At 44.2% G+C, this 14,206-nt stretch overlaps 1 protein-coding gene and 1 long non-coding RNA gene across 2 annotated transcripts in view; one reads left to right on the forward strand and one right to left on the reverse strand.

The window, feature by feature from the left end:
- Nucleotides 1-14,206, reverse strand: part of LOC131886145 (teneurin-m-like) — a 61,775-nt gene that overhangs the window by 30,140 nt on the left and 17,429 nt on the right. Inside the window, exons 5-9 of the mRNA XM_059234401.1 lie at nt 12,327-12,453; nt 11,695-11,823; nt 9,626-9,738; nt 8,773-8,937; nt 7,316-7,933 (exon numbers count right to left, since the gene is read on the reverse strand). Coding sequence (XP_059090384.1) covers nt 7,316-7,933; nt 8,773-8,937; nt 9,626-9,738; nt 11,695-11,823; nt 12,327-12,453 — 1,152 coding nt within the window. The remainder of the gene's footprint in view (nt 1-7,315; nt 7,934-8,772; nt 8,938-9,625; nt 9,739-11,694; nt 11,824-12,326; nt 12,454-14,206) is intronic.
- Nucleotides 7,710-10,684, forward strand: LOC131886148 (uncharacterized). Its single transcript, XR_009373897.1, has 4 exons — nt 7,710-7,974; nt 8,800-9,660; nt 9,791-9,816; nt 9,894-10,684. It is a non-coding gene; the product is annotated as an uncharacterized LOC131886148 (long non-coding RNA).

Genomic DNA, 14,206 nt, shown 5'->3' on the forward strand with positions numbered 1-14,206 from the left:
CATCTACAGAGAATGGACGAGTGCGGTAATGCAATCGAAAGGGAGGAAATAACCACCGCAACCTCAATTCTGAGGTAATAGGGACTCAGGTCTCCTGTTGACTCAAACAACACACAATATCTTATTTGATTTATGCTACGAAAACAAAAGTGCTAAAGAATCTCTCTGCATCTTCATAGATGATAATGGCAAAGAAAATAATGGAAGAGTGTCTTGATTGGAAAACTTTGATGAAATAGAGAATAGAGGAACCACTTCATCCTCGTAACATATCATCTCACATGGATCTTTGGATTCCCTAATAAACTAGAGAGTTGGCCAAGCGTGGTTTCTACTTGGAATGAGTGGGAATCTCGTCGCTTGTTGTAGTTGTTCATGCTCTCGTGGCTCGAAATTATTTATTGTTGCCCTCATATTTCATTCTCTTCCTTAAGTTCTTCCTGCCCCTGTCATAATGGAGGATAAATGTTTCCTAGCCCTATTGTCTACTATTTCAGCACAACCAATTAGCTTCCTGGGGGGTTCGCAGTTCGTTCCATTCCACTTGCAAAGCGGGAAGTTCACTAAGAGTTGGTAAGATGGCGGAAATTGTCCACTCCGTACCACCATCTACGGCACAATATTCCACAACGTGCCGCACATTACGTTCAAATTTGGACCAACAATAGGGTAGCGATCGACATTGTGCAAAATAAGTTCATATTTAGATACAACTACTGATAATACTGGGCTCGAGTATTGAGTCTCCAACTATCAATTTTCACTATGCCTCATGAGGACTCACGTAAAAGGGTGAGCCTTTCACCCAATTTGGAACGCACTCTACTCGTCATTCCCTTTATCATACAGAGAGCAAAGCTCCAACATTTGCCTGAAATGTGCCAGATGTGGAAGTTTGCACACTGCAAGGATGTATGAATAATATATCAGGGCCATGTTCCAAGTTAACAACGTACGCACACTGGCCCAGGGATTTTGGTCAGATTTTCCTCGGCCTAAAAAGGCAAACTTTTGAGAGCTCTTGTGCCTTTCGTTTTCGCACAGTAATTCGAGCTGCTCTTCTTAAGTAAATCTGGATGCTCTCGACGAGGTTTCAAGCAACTTTTTTGGGGGTTCCAAGAGAGGACGTTGGAACCATAACTTTCACTTCTTCTCAAGAACGAACGAATATCTTGCCACAGAAAAGGCTCCCTGCTATTTTTGAGATTATGGTGGACTTGGTTTTTCTGGGAGGGAACACTTTTGAGACAAGAATGAATCTCACCCAATGGGTTGAGCTCTCAAATAAAGCGGTCATGGGAGAACAAGGTCACCCACATTGTCAAGAGGATCTGCGGAGGTCACCATAAGAAGACGGAGAAAAAACCAAGCAGAGCACCCATTGTGTGCCAATTTCCTCCCCGGCCAATTGAAGGTCGGCCAATGGTTCTTAAGATGGCTGTGTAATCAAGCAAAAGTCGCCCGATCAGAGGAAGCGGATTTTCGTGGGCTTTACTTTTCATCCACTGTTTGAATGGTTTATTCGCAACAGAAAGAAAACGGAGATTGGTCGGGATCAATGCGAAGACCTTGCTTGGGTTGTTTGTTCTTTGTTGGGTTCCCTTAAATGCATCTCCTATCCAATAGATGAGATGGTGGCTTAGCCAGTTAATTTGAAAGCGTTCCATGGTTTCCCTGTTCCACTTCCAGGCAAGGAAACTCGAAATGGTACACAGAGGAACGGCGAGGGGAGCCATGTGAGATGCATTGGGAAAGGAGTCGAATTCGTTCAGCCTTCCTGGGAGCCGCGAAGAAGGCCATAGAGAGAACGAGAGAAAGGCCAGAGTGGATGACATTCCTTCGAGAAACGGAACAAATTGATCAACCTTGAGGAACCGAACGACACCAAAGCCCAATGGCATTGAAATTGGAATATCTGCTTAAGCACATGGAGAGTGATCCCAAATGGATCCAAAGACGGCCTTTTTGAGCCAGTTGCCTTGGTTGGAAACGACAACAATGAGCTGTGTTTAAAATACTGCACCATGGCGAACCACATGGGGAGGACATATATAAATTCTTTTCTGCACGAGTGAAACGTTCTGCATTTACGAACATGGTTAAGCAAACAATCCACAGAGCACTGTCAATGCATCCAGGATCAGGAAATACACCAAAGGTACGAAAGAAGACGTACACGCACGTACAGTACGCAATGGTCCATATGCCAATGCATCCTGGGCTCTTACACGAATCTCACACGTCGAGTAATCGTTATGAATTTATGCAATATTTTCTCCGAGCCGACAATGCAGATGGATGCAAGATTTCGTTGGGGAAACTGGGGAAACAAAAGGCCGGCGAAAGTGAGCCCACCATTCAAGATTGACTCAAGTGATGCATCCGACTTTATTGGCTGCGCTGCGCCAGAAGCTGATGAAATTTGCAGATGTTCCACTTCTTGTCCTGTTCTAAAAAGTTTTGACAAACAGCCAGGGGTAGAAATTTGCAGGAACTTTGGTATCATTTGTTTAACGACACGGCTCGAGACATTTTCTTCTGAGGTACGAGGCATGCCAAAGTAAATGGTCGGAACAAAGAATGAGCTTGATCTAAATAACAACCCCAGACTGGAAAACGGAGACACCACCGGGCCTTTCCATTCCGAGGGTTACAGAAAAAAGTTGGAAATAATGACTCTTGTTCTGTGTTTTGTTTCTCTCCAATTCTCCATAACCAAAGTTTTTTCCCTTTCTTTGGGCTCTGGGGAGAGAGCTATGAAATATTGTCGAAACTCAACTTTTGTCATGTTGGGCAAAGCGCCACTTCAAAACTACCACTGAATAAAAAGAAGCCCAAAAATTCCGTCGTAAACGATAGTCTAGTCAGGGTCTTGTCCGTTTTGTTATCAAAAATAACATGGGAACAAACTTTCGATCCGTTTGTTCAGACAGGGCCCCGGATATCGGCGTTTATCGAAGGTTATCTTGGAGTGGGATGAAGGGCTTCATTACTTGGTGCTAATGGACAAAGTTCCCTGTTTTCTGAACTTTTCTCAATGAAAAAAGACAGCAACACTTCCAAGTCTTTGGCATTGCGTGTTTAGTGGAGAACTTTAAGTCCACATGGAACATCTGGGCCAACAAGGATGATAATAAGTTAATAGGAGAGAGAAGGCTTCGTTCTTAAGAGGTGTGTTGGAAATCATGCGGTTCCGCTTTCAAAAGAACCTCTTGACCAGTATCCAATCACAAGGCTTGAGGGTGCGAAGTGTGCAAGTGACAAGGAGGAACAAAAACTGTCATCTTTGTTTTTGTTCCAATGTTCCAATGTGCTTGCTTGTGGTGTCTGTGGAACACTCGCTGTCATCGTCCTGTTCCATTTAACCACAAAGGAAAACTTTGACCCTTTCTCCTCTGGCCAGACCAAATATTAGATCATAATTGCTCACACACACACGTCTCCAATGGATTGAACGGAGAATGTTGTAGCACCCTTGCCCGCCATATTCAAGTGGAACTCTTGAGTGACTTTTATTTTGAAAGCGGAAAGCGGCTATGGACACGATTGGTCCAGGAACCACTTCCTGCCATGTCTGTGGGGTGATAAAGAAGCAAACTCTCCTTCCCCTTTGGGTCAAGAATATTTTCCTTACTCTACTAGTAGGTACAGTGGTAAGTACTACGTCGAGAGCTATTGCCGGAGGAAGCTAGAGGGCACGAGAAGCACTTCACTTTGTTGAGTGTGCGAGTGAGTGCTGCAAGTGGCTTGCTTGCTTGCTTGCTCTCGTCTTCAACCCTTCGGGTTTTTTATCCTCCCAAACAGGAAAGGACAACATAAAGGAACCCCTTCCAAAAACACAGTGAGCACACAATAAGAGACTACTTAAAGTTTCCACAGCCATTTTTCATGGAGCCAGAGCTCCTGGTGACGGCGTGTTTGGCCTTCATTTCCATTCCCTGGTACTACCCTGGTACTAAAACCATGGTTCTTTTCAATTTAGATGGCCTAAATTCGTTCTAAAGAAATCTCGTTACATTCGCAGAAAGAACCTCTTAAGAGGATGAATAATTGAGGTTTTAAGGTCCATTTCGTTAGTGTGATTTAAAGCGACAACCAGGCACAAATAGGCGCCTGTCAACAAGTTCCCACAGATGAACAATGGTTTTGTAATAGTCAGGGCTTGTTTTTGTCTTTACAGTCATTCCTTACAATTTTGCTCAGTTTCAGGACTTCAGGTGTGAGTTTGAACATCAATTTCCCTCAGTGTGTGCCAGAGAGGGCTTGCAGCGGCATTAAAAAGGATTATCTGAGAGGAAAGCTCTTTTTAAACTTAAACCCTGGGATTTTTGCACCCCTTTTTTCTGTGCCAACAATGATTAGTGCACTAAAGACTTTAGATGCTCGTTCAGCTTTTTTTTTGTTCGTGTTCACCAAAAAAGAGACAAATTTCAATCCAACAACTTCCCTGGCATCCTTTCTCTTCTAATTTGTCAAGTCGTTTGTATCTCTTTCTCTCTTGCTCTCTCATAAACGAGGGTGTGTCATGGATGGCCACAATTTGCTGTGAACTGGAGGGACTCGAAGAACATAAAAGGCTCAAGGTTTAGACTAGGCAAGAAAAAATGTCTGTTATCGTCATCGTGCAAATTAAGTTGAGCCCTGAAAAGGCCTCTCTCCTGTCTCCGTACACGGGTGCATAATTTATGGTTTGATAAGCCTTTAGAAGTCTTCGTTGTGTTGCTTGGAAGACAACCGAGGCCAAAGGCCTGATTCTCTCGTCTTTGTCTTGCAGTATGGCAAATATTCCTTCAAGGAGAATCGACTAAAGCAAAGAACGAACGGAAAAGGTGCTGAGCGTATTTGTACTGGCAAAGGCCACTTGTGTTTAATCCCAACCTTGGTGCTCTCATTTAGGTCCACTCTATTCCCCCTTAGTAAACATGGATCCTGCCTGCCTTCTCGCAGAAGAATGCGCTTACTTTGCTGCTTCTGCCAACAAAAAGGGAAACAAATTAAAGTTTTCCCTTTGGATATAAAAACAAAGGACCCTGAAGGAAAAGAAAGAAACTTTCATTAGCAAACAACCTCTTCTCGTCAAGCCGACCAAGAGCGAGTGAGTTCCTTCAAGAATGGTAAATTGGTTATTCGCACCTTCCTACAAGGCACACGGTTGTTTGCGGGAATTATCAACGCTTTAGTTACCGTATGTCTTCCCTAATGGGTGGCTATGCATTTAGTACATAAAAAAACTACTAACTGACAAGGCCGACATAGCTTGGGAATATTTACGTAGCACGGTGGACTTAAGATTGGATTCACAAAAGCGGAGGGAGCCAAGTCTGTCTTGATTATTCTGATGAGTCACGCCATTTCAAACGCACGAGACTCCTCTGGAGGGAAAAAGAGCCCGGTGACAGTTAACTCATTTGGCCCGACATTTTGCCACAATGCTTTCTCTAGGGACTTCTAGGTGTTCCATTTACTCCTGAGAAGGGGCTTCGGGAGCTCACTCTCCAAAGACCAGTTTGGTGGTGGCCCTTTGGAACCGAAATTTGAAGGGAGCAAGACAATGGTTGTTCGTCCCTCTTGAGTTACGTTGGATGACTCGCCTCGGTTCGATATAACGAGTCGAAGGGATTAAGCTCCTCTTGAGACAAATTGTCTCCCAGGTTTGTAAAAAGGGAGGGTTTGTGTCACTAATCACGCCAGAAAAGAGCGAGGAATGGGACTAAAGAGATATTTCTTTTCGGTCTTAGGGCGCATATTAAAGCCTGCCCGATTTGGAACTGAATTAAGGTCAAGATCTGTTCGGATACCTCCATGTCTGATGCTTGGCATCTCACAACCAAATAACCTCATCCTTCCAAATCAGATGTCTCCCCAAACACACATTCCCATGAACGTTAGTATGCATTGAATATATTTGGAGGCAATCAATTACAACTCGACCTTCAATTCATTTACAGTTGCTTGAGCAGCCTCGGCTTAATCTCGAAAAAAAACGAACATCAGAGCATCTGAAGATGAAGATGCTGTTGGGACTAAGACCAAAATAGAAGAGAAAAATTCATTGGAAACCACAAAGGTGTATTCATTTTTCCGATAGAGCAAAGAATCAATGAGAAAGTGCCAGATCTATTACGATTTATTCGAGCAGTGTTTTCAGCTGGATGATGTTTGAATTTAAAAAGAGATTTCCACCAGACGATTTTGAGTTCTTGCATAAGCCTACACAATTACGCAATTGGAGAGTATACAAAAATGTACCTGAACAACATCGAAAACTACGCTCTTTTCCGTGGTCTGTGGGTATAAGAAATTGGAGATCTTAAAAACGCTACCAAAAAGGTACTTAGCAGAGCCGCCCGTCTTCAAATTGGGTTGGCAAAGAGTGAGGCAGGTGCCAATAAGCCAATATCTGGGTTGAAATATGAGCCGTCGTCCCCCCGTCGCCTCAAAGGAGAAACAGACCACTGTGCGGTTCTAATTTCGTGTGGCGAAGTCCATGCTTGGTGTTCCAATTTTAACCCATGTCATTGAAATAATCATTCCGTGACAAAGAGACAAATCTGTTGACCTCAAGGAGGTGTCGGGTGATTATCACCTCATAATTAACTTGATCCAAATTCCTCCCCCCTCCCTTTGCTTTCGTAATTTATCCCCCCTCTTTGGTCGTCTTCCCATTGTTCAATTTTCACCTATTTCCCTGGGTGGCAATCCGTCATATCCTGCCACTATGTATATAGAGTAGAGAGCTAGCTTCAAGCCATTCAATTTTCAAGCCTCTCAAAGGTGACAAATCCAGAGGCTTTTTGCAACAAACTCCCCTCCAATTTGAAGCGATAACGGGCCCCGCCTCCACGCCCAAGCTCCCAATCTGCCTCGGCGAGGTTCGTTCTGCCAACACTCGCTCCTTTAGTTGTTCGTTTCACGTCCCCATAATCAACGATAAAAGCATTCATTAGCCCACCCTAAATGCATAAGCAAACAATCAGCAGGAGCTTTCACATTTGCTAGCGACAAAGTGTTCCCGAAAATGGGGTGGCAACTCTAAGGGTGTGGGCTGACGCCAACATCCCAGTTCAACATTGTCCCTCTGGTTCGGATAGGTTAAAAATAAGATAATCTTTCCCCATGGGTCACCCTACGAATTTTGGCACCAAGAAAGAAGAGGGCGGATATGAGTCTAAGGGAACAATCGATATCATTTGTCTCTGGTACTATTGGAAAGCAGAAATATTGAGATATCAACGAACTGGCGTGACACGGACGAATACAATGGTAGTCTTCCTCGTGTGAAAATGAGCGAACCCTGGAATGTTGTCCTACTTACTGATCGAGCAATCTTTTCCGCTGAATTGGGCAGGGCATTGGCACACCCCATTGGGTAAGCATTTCCCCTTGCCACTGCATCCATTTGGACATGCAGAGCCGGATGAACTCAATCCCGGGATGGCATTCTCGCTCGTGTCTAAAGTCCATTTGGGAGGGCGAGGCGCGATCACAGCTCGTAACGTTCGGGCCTCGACTTCATTATCATTCAGGACGGCAAAGAACCAATCGCCTCGAGTTAAACTCTTTTCAATGGAGACCACGCCACCCGAGAACGAGGCCGTTGAGCCGAGGGATCTCTTGGCAACTTTCCTCTGTTCGCCATTCTCCGTGACCACATGGGCCCAGTCATAGGTGGTCACACTGGGCAGACGGCCTCGTCGGCCGTACACGGCTACATTGGTTGTTCCGGCCAGCTGAGAAACAGCTCCACCTCCACTGTGACCCACAAAGGTCAGATTCATTTGATAGAACGCGTTGGACTTGGGCACGGTGAGACGGGAACGCCAGAAGGACATGGGCTCGATCCTGGAAGTATACCATTGTCCGGGCACGAGATCGTGAACAATGGCAGGTGCTTTGGCTGGGGAGCGTGCTGGTGGAAGCGAGATTTTGGGATCTGCAACATGAAAGGACGGGGGACTCATCATCTCTCGGCACGTAAGAAAGGGCCTCCTACTGATGTTAGTCTTTGAAACGTGAAGGAATAGGGGAAATGAAGAAACTTTCCAAAGGGCTTTTTCTTTCGTTGCCAAAAAAAATCTCAAGTTTCATCATTTGCTTTGTTGTGGCGGGGTTGGGACGGCAGGAAGGCGGTTCTCCTCCGGTTCACATGCTCACAGGTTAGTTCAGGCCGCCTCTTAAACTTTCTTTATCATGACACTTTTTGAATGAGAAAAAAAGTGAAAGCTTGTCAAAACGAAACTTTTGGCAGATTTTTCGTGGATAAAAAAGCAGCAGGGCACGTTCTATAGTTGAGTGTGAGACGGTCGGAAAGCCGAGGCAATCGTTTCTTGGCTCAAGTACAAAATAAATGCTTCTCACCTTCAATCGAATTTCAGCACGATATGATTGAATGTTAGCAAGTGTGCCAAGATATAAAATTTCTCACCGACACCTTCAATGGACAAGGAAAGCAAGGGCCAAACAGGGTGAAAAATATTGGAAATCCTACAAAGGCACTGCCCCGAGCTTGAAAGTAGAAAACTTCGTTCAGGATCACATCAAAACGTCCCCACACAATTTTAATCTCCTTGAGAAAATCGAATGAAAATGTTTGAGCCTCCAATCCCCAGAAAGAAAGAACTTTCCGCCCAACTTCAAGCCAGAACACCAATAAAGAGCGTGCTCTGCTGGTACAATATTTCAATGCAATTTATTGGGTGCCACAAAATTCAACCGAACCGCCCCAACGTTTTGATACATGCGCATTTAAAGCTAAAAAAAAACATCACCAACCTGGATTTGGAGACTCTCCATTTTTAGTTCCTGGAGGTGAAGGCGGGGATGATGATGACGATGATGATGCCCCGAGAGGAAGACAATCCGAAGTTGCAATTTCCGAGGCCGGTGGCATAAGAGGCTGCTGAACTGCGGCGGTGGGACTGCTTGGGAATGTCACAGCTGTTGGAGAGGGCAACGAACAAAAGCATTGAATATGGATTCGATTCAGGACTCGAAGGGAGGATCACATTTCTCGTAATGACAAACGTCCATCAATCTTATGACAGTAAAATATCCGAAGATTTTGAGCAAAACATGGGTGGGAATGATAATTCCTATGAGCGTCTTTCCGGAACCGAAAAAGGGTATACTTTATGAATGGGCAAAAATGAATTTGGCAGCGATATGGCTTTTTTCTAATTCATCCAAATCCGCGGACACCAAGGAAAGACATTTTAGCGTTGCTCTTCTTTCTGTTTGTTTGTCTTCCAAGGAAACCTTGAACCAGTAACCAACCAAAATCCCCTCCCCCCCCATCAAAAAAAGGGTTGGGTATTGGCAGATTTTATGAGTTTGTAGGGAAGGAAAAAAATGCCAATAACGGGATCAGAATTTATTTCTTCATGTCTGGGGGCTCGGCGAGAATAAAAAGGCACTTTTACAATTTCTGTTCCAGCAGCACGAAACTCTCTTTTTAATGGCATGCCGAAGCAGACAGGAGCAAGTTGAGACAGATTTTGGATTTTTTGAGAATTTCAGACTGTATTATTCCCTATAGGCAGTTATTTGGAGATTGGAAGTTGCAAATTTCGTCCTCGCCAAGCATATCAAACGCTGAATGAATAGAAAGACGACAAAAGAAACTTACCTCCAAAATAGGCGATCACAGAAGAGAGGATTAAGGTGAGTACAGTGAGGGCCAGAGCAACCATCTTCCAACTACAATGGAAACGGCAACGTTTTCCCAGGAGAAATTTCTCACTAAAATGAAAAGAAGAGAAAAGTGAATTCGCATTTTTTTTCTCCTCCCAAGGTTCTACCGCTCAAACAAAGCAACCGGTGAGTGTGCTAAAAATCCAAGGTTAGGAGCACAGCTCCGTCCCTCGTGAATGATATGTCATTTATTCATGAATTAGATCCTGAACGTGACTCGTTATTTGCTCAATTCCCAAGAGACAAGATTATATGTAGGGGCCATCCAATTTCTTCAATTCCAAGACTGCCAACGACCCACATGATGACAACCTCCATCAATGCGTGATGAGGGATACGGCGTTACTAGCTGATGGATCTGACTTTATCACCCCTTTAACTTTCGCGGGTATCGAATATCAAGTCCCTCAGGGATATCAGACCAGCCGGATCTATCGGCTGTGGCTGGTTAGTAAAGACGGGGAGAGATGGGGGCTCTCGTCAGAGGATGGATGAACTCGCCAACAGGCAATACTCGAGGGTGTCAATCACTTCGCCTGATCTAGATGTGTACTTGAACCTACAGTATATTGCATGCATATATGGCTTCCAGTCTATCCTGCCAGCTCGAGGAAGGGTGGGAGGGAGGAAGGGGTGGGGAAGAAGGGATGATTTTAGTGTAAACAGAGAGTACTCTAGAACGGGTTCAACATCGATGACAATGGAGATGCAGTAATGAATGACATGATGTGTCAAGGGTTGAAAAATCTGTTCGTTAAGCAAGTCAATGTCGCTCGGAAGAGATCAGAAAAAGAGCTTTTGTCGAAAGCTGGAGACTCGTTGGTTCAATGAAAAGATGAAAAACTGAGTCAAGACCAACGAGGAGTGGGTAAATGAGTTTGCACTTGTTTGTATGACTTGGAACGTCAGTCCCGCTCGCAACATTATGACAACTACAATGAAGGCGATCGCTGAGTGGATGAGTTTAATCCCCTAGAGAGACATTTTCCGAACAGTCAACAGGATCATAATCATGAAAAGCAGGAAATTATGCGCCAGTCACCCTGCTGTTTTCCTTTTCGTACTCTTAAGGGAGGCCAAACAACAACTGGATCAACCAAAAGTTGTTGGACCTCGGCTTTCTTTGGCATGGCAAGCTCATTAATTGATGAAGAGCTGAGCATTAGAGCGTCAATGACTGGATGAAGTTGCAGAGATCTCCTCCGAGATCCACCTTTATTTCGGGGAGCGAGGTAAGGATTAGTGCAAATCTTAGCGTGTCGCTAGAGCTCCGACGCCAAGGTTTCCACGTCATGGTTGGCTCATCGCTTCATCACAGTAATGCATCGTCCGTCTGATGATGGGGAACTATTAGAATTTCCTCATGAGTCCTTCGGCGCTTATCTTCTAATACCCCTAGCCACTTGAAACCCGCCTATCCCCGACATGCACGCTACGGCGAATTCGGTAAGTGACGCACCCATTTAAGAGTATTGTAGCAAATCCGTAGCATTTGGATTCTGCCCAACTCATCCCGTTTTTCTCTTGGGGACTTGGAACTAAGTTGGAGTGAGCGAGGGAAAAAAGAGAGTGAAGCAAAAGTTTGCTACCTAATCTGGGGATCTTGGGGGCATTTTGCTTTCAAGTTTGCTCTTGAATTGATCATGATGATTGCCGCTGTCTCCAGTCCACATTATTGCTACTGCCGCTCCCACTTACAGAGGGTAGGTGTGCTGTACGCCCAAAGACTGCAGTGGACATGAAAGAAACGAAATGAAAGTTTTTTTTTCTTGTTACTTTCATCTTGCCTCCTCTCCCATCCACAATAAGTTCTTGCCATTTTTGCCAATGGGGTTTGATGAACTAACGAATCAACCGAAAAGATTAATCTAAAAAGTTCAGAAGCCCCTTGAGAAAACGACCTGAGATTCCCAATCATGATTTTCTTGGTTATCCCAGAAACTTGGGCTTTCTTTTCTAAGGCAATCCCTGAATCAGCCTTGAGTAAAATGATAAAGCACTCACCGAGAAGGGGAATACGGGGGTGGTGGATGCCCTTGGAGGGTTCTGACGGGAAATCCAGGCATGACCACGGGATCCACCATGCCTTGATTGGAAGAGTCTAAGGGTTTGTCCATAGAGTCGTCGCTTAGACTGAAAATATTAGCATATAAGTACATCTTAAACAAGACTTGATTTCAATAGGAGAGGAAACGGGAAGATGATCCTATCCTCCTTAGCCGAAAATCAAATGCCAAATTTGGCTCCCATAAAGGAATGGTCAAAAAAGGTCGTTAAGGCTAGTGGAGGTTGCTTCTCCATGGAGATGATTATTGCCAAGGCGACCAAATATTTGGGAGCCTTTTGGCATCCTGTTATGAAGCTAATTGCCCTCGTGGCCTTGACAACGAACCCCTTGGAACATTGGTCCCTGGCCAGTTGAACATTGCGATTAAAGCTGCTAGTTGCTTGTCTCATGGCGACGCGTGCAAGATCCTTATCATAATTGACATTTCTTCTAATGGCTCCAAGGCTAATTACTTGCCGGGATCAAAAGGTCATTTGGACCCAGGGAACAGAGTCTCCTCCCCTCCATTGGGTAATGAAATCAAGTAGAGTGCACCCAGCATCCATCAAGACTCATTTTTTGCCTTTACCTTCGTCTATGTTGAGGAATTAGCAGAGTGCCTTTGTGGTTTTGTCTGATCTTGGCCATGGCTGTAGAGTTGTTGTGATGTGGTTGGGTGCTGTATTTCAGGTAATCCATATTGGCCACCTCCGAACCTGTAAAGGCCATGTCAAAAACAACACATTAGCCACCGAGTCCCCGCATGTATGTACTGTAGGTACAATACAATACGCATTTCCTTCAGACTGACTGGAGTGCAATGCAGAGCTAGCGAGGAAGAGATCACTTTCTTGATTGACTTCCCGAATAGGAGAATGATTGAATAGCTGCTCTCCCTATCAGTCCTTTGGCAGCAAGCTTGTCTCTATGTTAATGCTGAATTAATACTTTTGATGTGAGAAGGCCGCAAGAACAGAGTGGGAACAACTCCGAGGAGCCAAAGAAGATGGATGGTGAATTTTTAATGCGATATTGCCGCGGAGACTCATAGACCATAGTTCACTTCTACACAAGAGGATACAGAGAACAGCACACCTCGCCTACCAAGATAAAGTGGAAGCCTTCAGGAAGGCCGGCCTGGCTCATTTCAAAAGAACCTCTCGCTCTCTGTCTCTTTCGCTTTCTCTCTCTCTCTTTCCCTCTTTCCTTCCTATCTTCTTGTAGTCCTAAACCAAGTCAAGTCAAGCAGATCCTCGTGTTTTGAGGAAACGGCACCAAATTTGACAATGTTTGGGAGCGACAACATATTTCAAACTTGCAGTTTGGAAAAGGTTAGGATAGTAAACACATTTGTTGTGAACCAAGCATACGAACGCATCAAGGTGAGTTGGAGACTTTTGGAATCGAAGTCAAACTTGACCCACATGACCCAATATTTGTTATTCTCACATTCTTTGTATTTTTCCTCAATTATTTTTGTAACTTCAGAAATATGATGGTACTCCATTTATAAGATTTTTAAGACCCTATTTCCCCTTTTATCACTCCGAGTATACGAAAATCACACTACCAGACAAAAGAAAACGTGCTTGAGTTTATTTTCAACTTGAATTACACTTTTGGCAAGTATAAAAAAAACAAGTTGGATATTTGCTCTCGAAATAGCTTTACGGAAACTCACTACAAGTGTTGAAAACGTTTTAATATGATTTCAATGATAAGGTTCAATTAATGCCCAAAAGTGATGGCTGAAAGGTCAATTAACTTCGCTGAAGGCCAACATGAATGAGATCCCAAGTTAACTTTGGGTCGAGGACCTCAAGTCTAAAGTTTGCGTTTGGCAAAGGAGAAATGTAAATTTGAACGAAGCATGCATTGAGAGAACGAAAGGGGAAAGGCTAGCCCAAGGATATTGTTCCAAGACCGTTAAAAGAGTGCCAAGGATCAAAAACTTTGGTTCAACAGAGGACATTTATCTTTTTGGGTGAACTTGTCAGAAATGAACATGTCACTCTGTAGTTGGGAGTTTCCCAGGTGAGTTCGAATTAAGTCTCTTTATATTTCATCAGCCTTGAAGCGTTTTGCTCCTTCGTCTAGGTTCGGCGCGAAATATTGAAGAGAGCCACTCTTCAAAGGCCATGATAGCCTTAAAGGGGAGAAGCCACGATACTATGAAGTGAAATAGTAAAACGAGCGAAAACAAGGGTCAAAAGTTTTTTCCCTACTTCGTCTCCTAAAGAACAAAGGACGAAGAAGGCTGGAGAAAAAGTTCGTGCATAATTCTTTGACGAACGCCTCGTCTTGAAGTGAGCATGAACATAAATCATCCCGCAGTGTGCCTTTGAACTCCTTATTATGAGAGAAAAGAGAGAGAAAGAGAATGAACGAGAATGGGACGGAAAGACTTGAGAAACTGGAACAGTGGCCTTTGTTCAGTCTGTGGAAAGAGAGAAAGTGAAGAGAAGGGGG

This window comes from Tigriopus californicus, chromosome 9 (genome assembly GCF_007210705.1).
Source record: "Tigriopus californicus strain San Diego chromosome 9, Tcal_SD_v2.1, whole genome shotgun sequence".
Classification (NCBI taxonomy): domain Eukaryota; kingdom Metazoa; phylum Arthropoda; class Copepoda; order Harpacticoida; family Harpacticidae; genus Tigriopus; species Tigriopus californicus.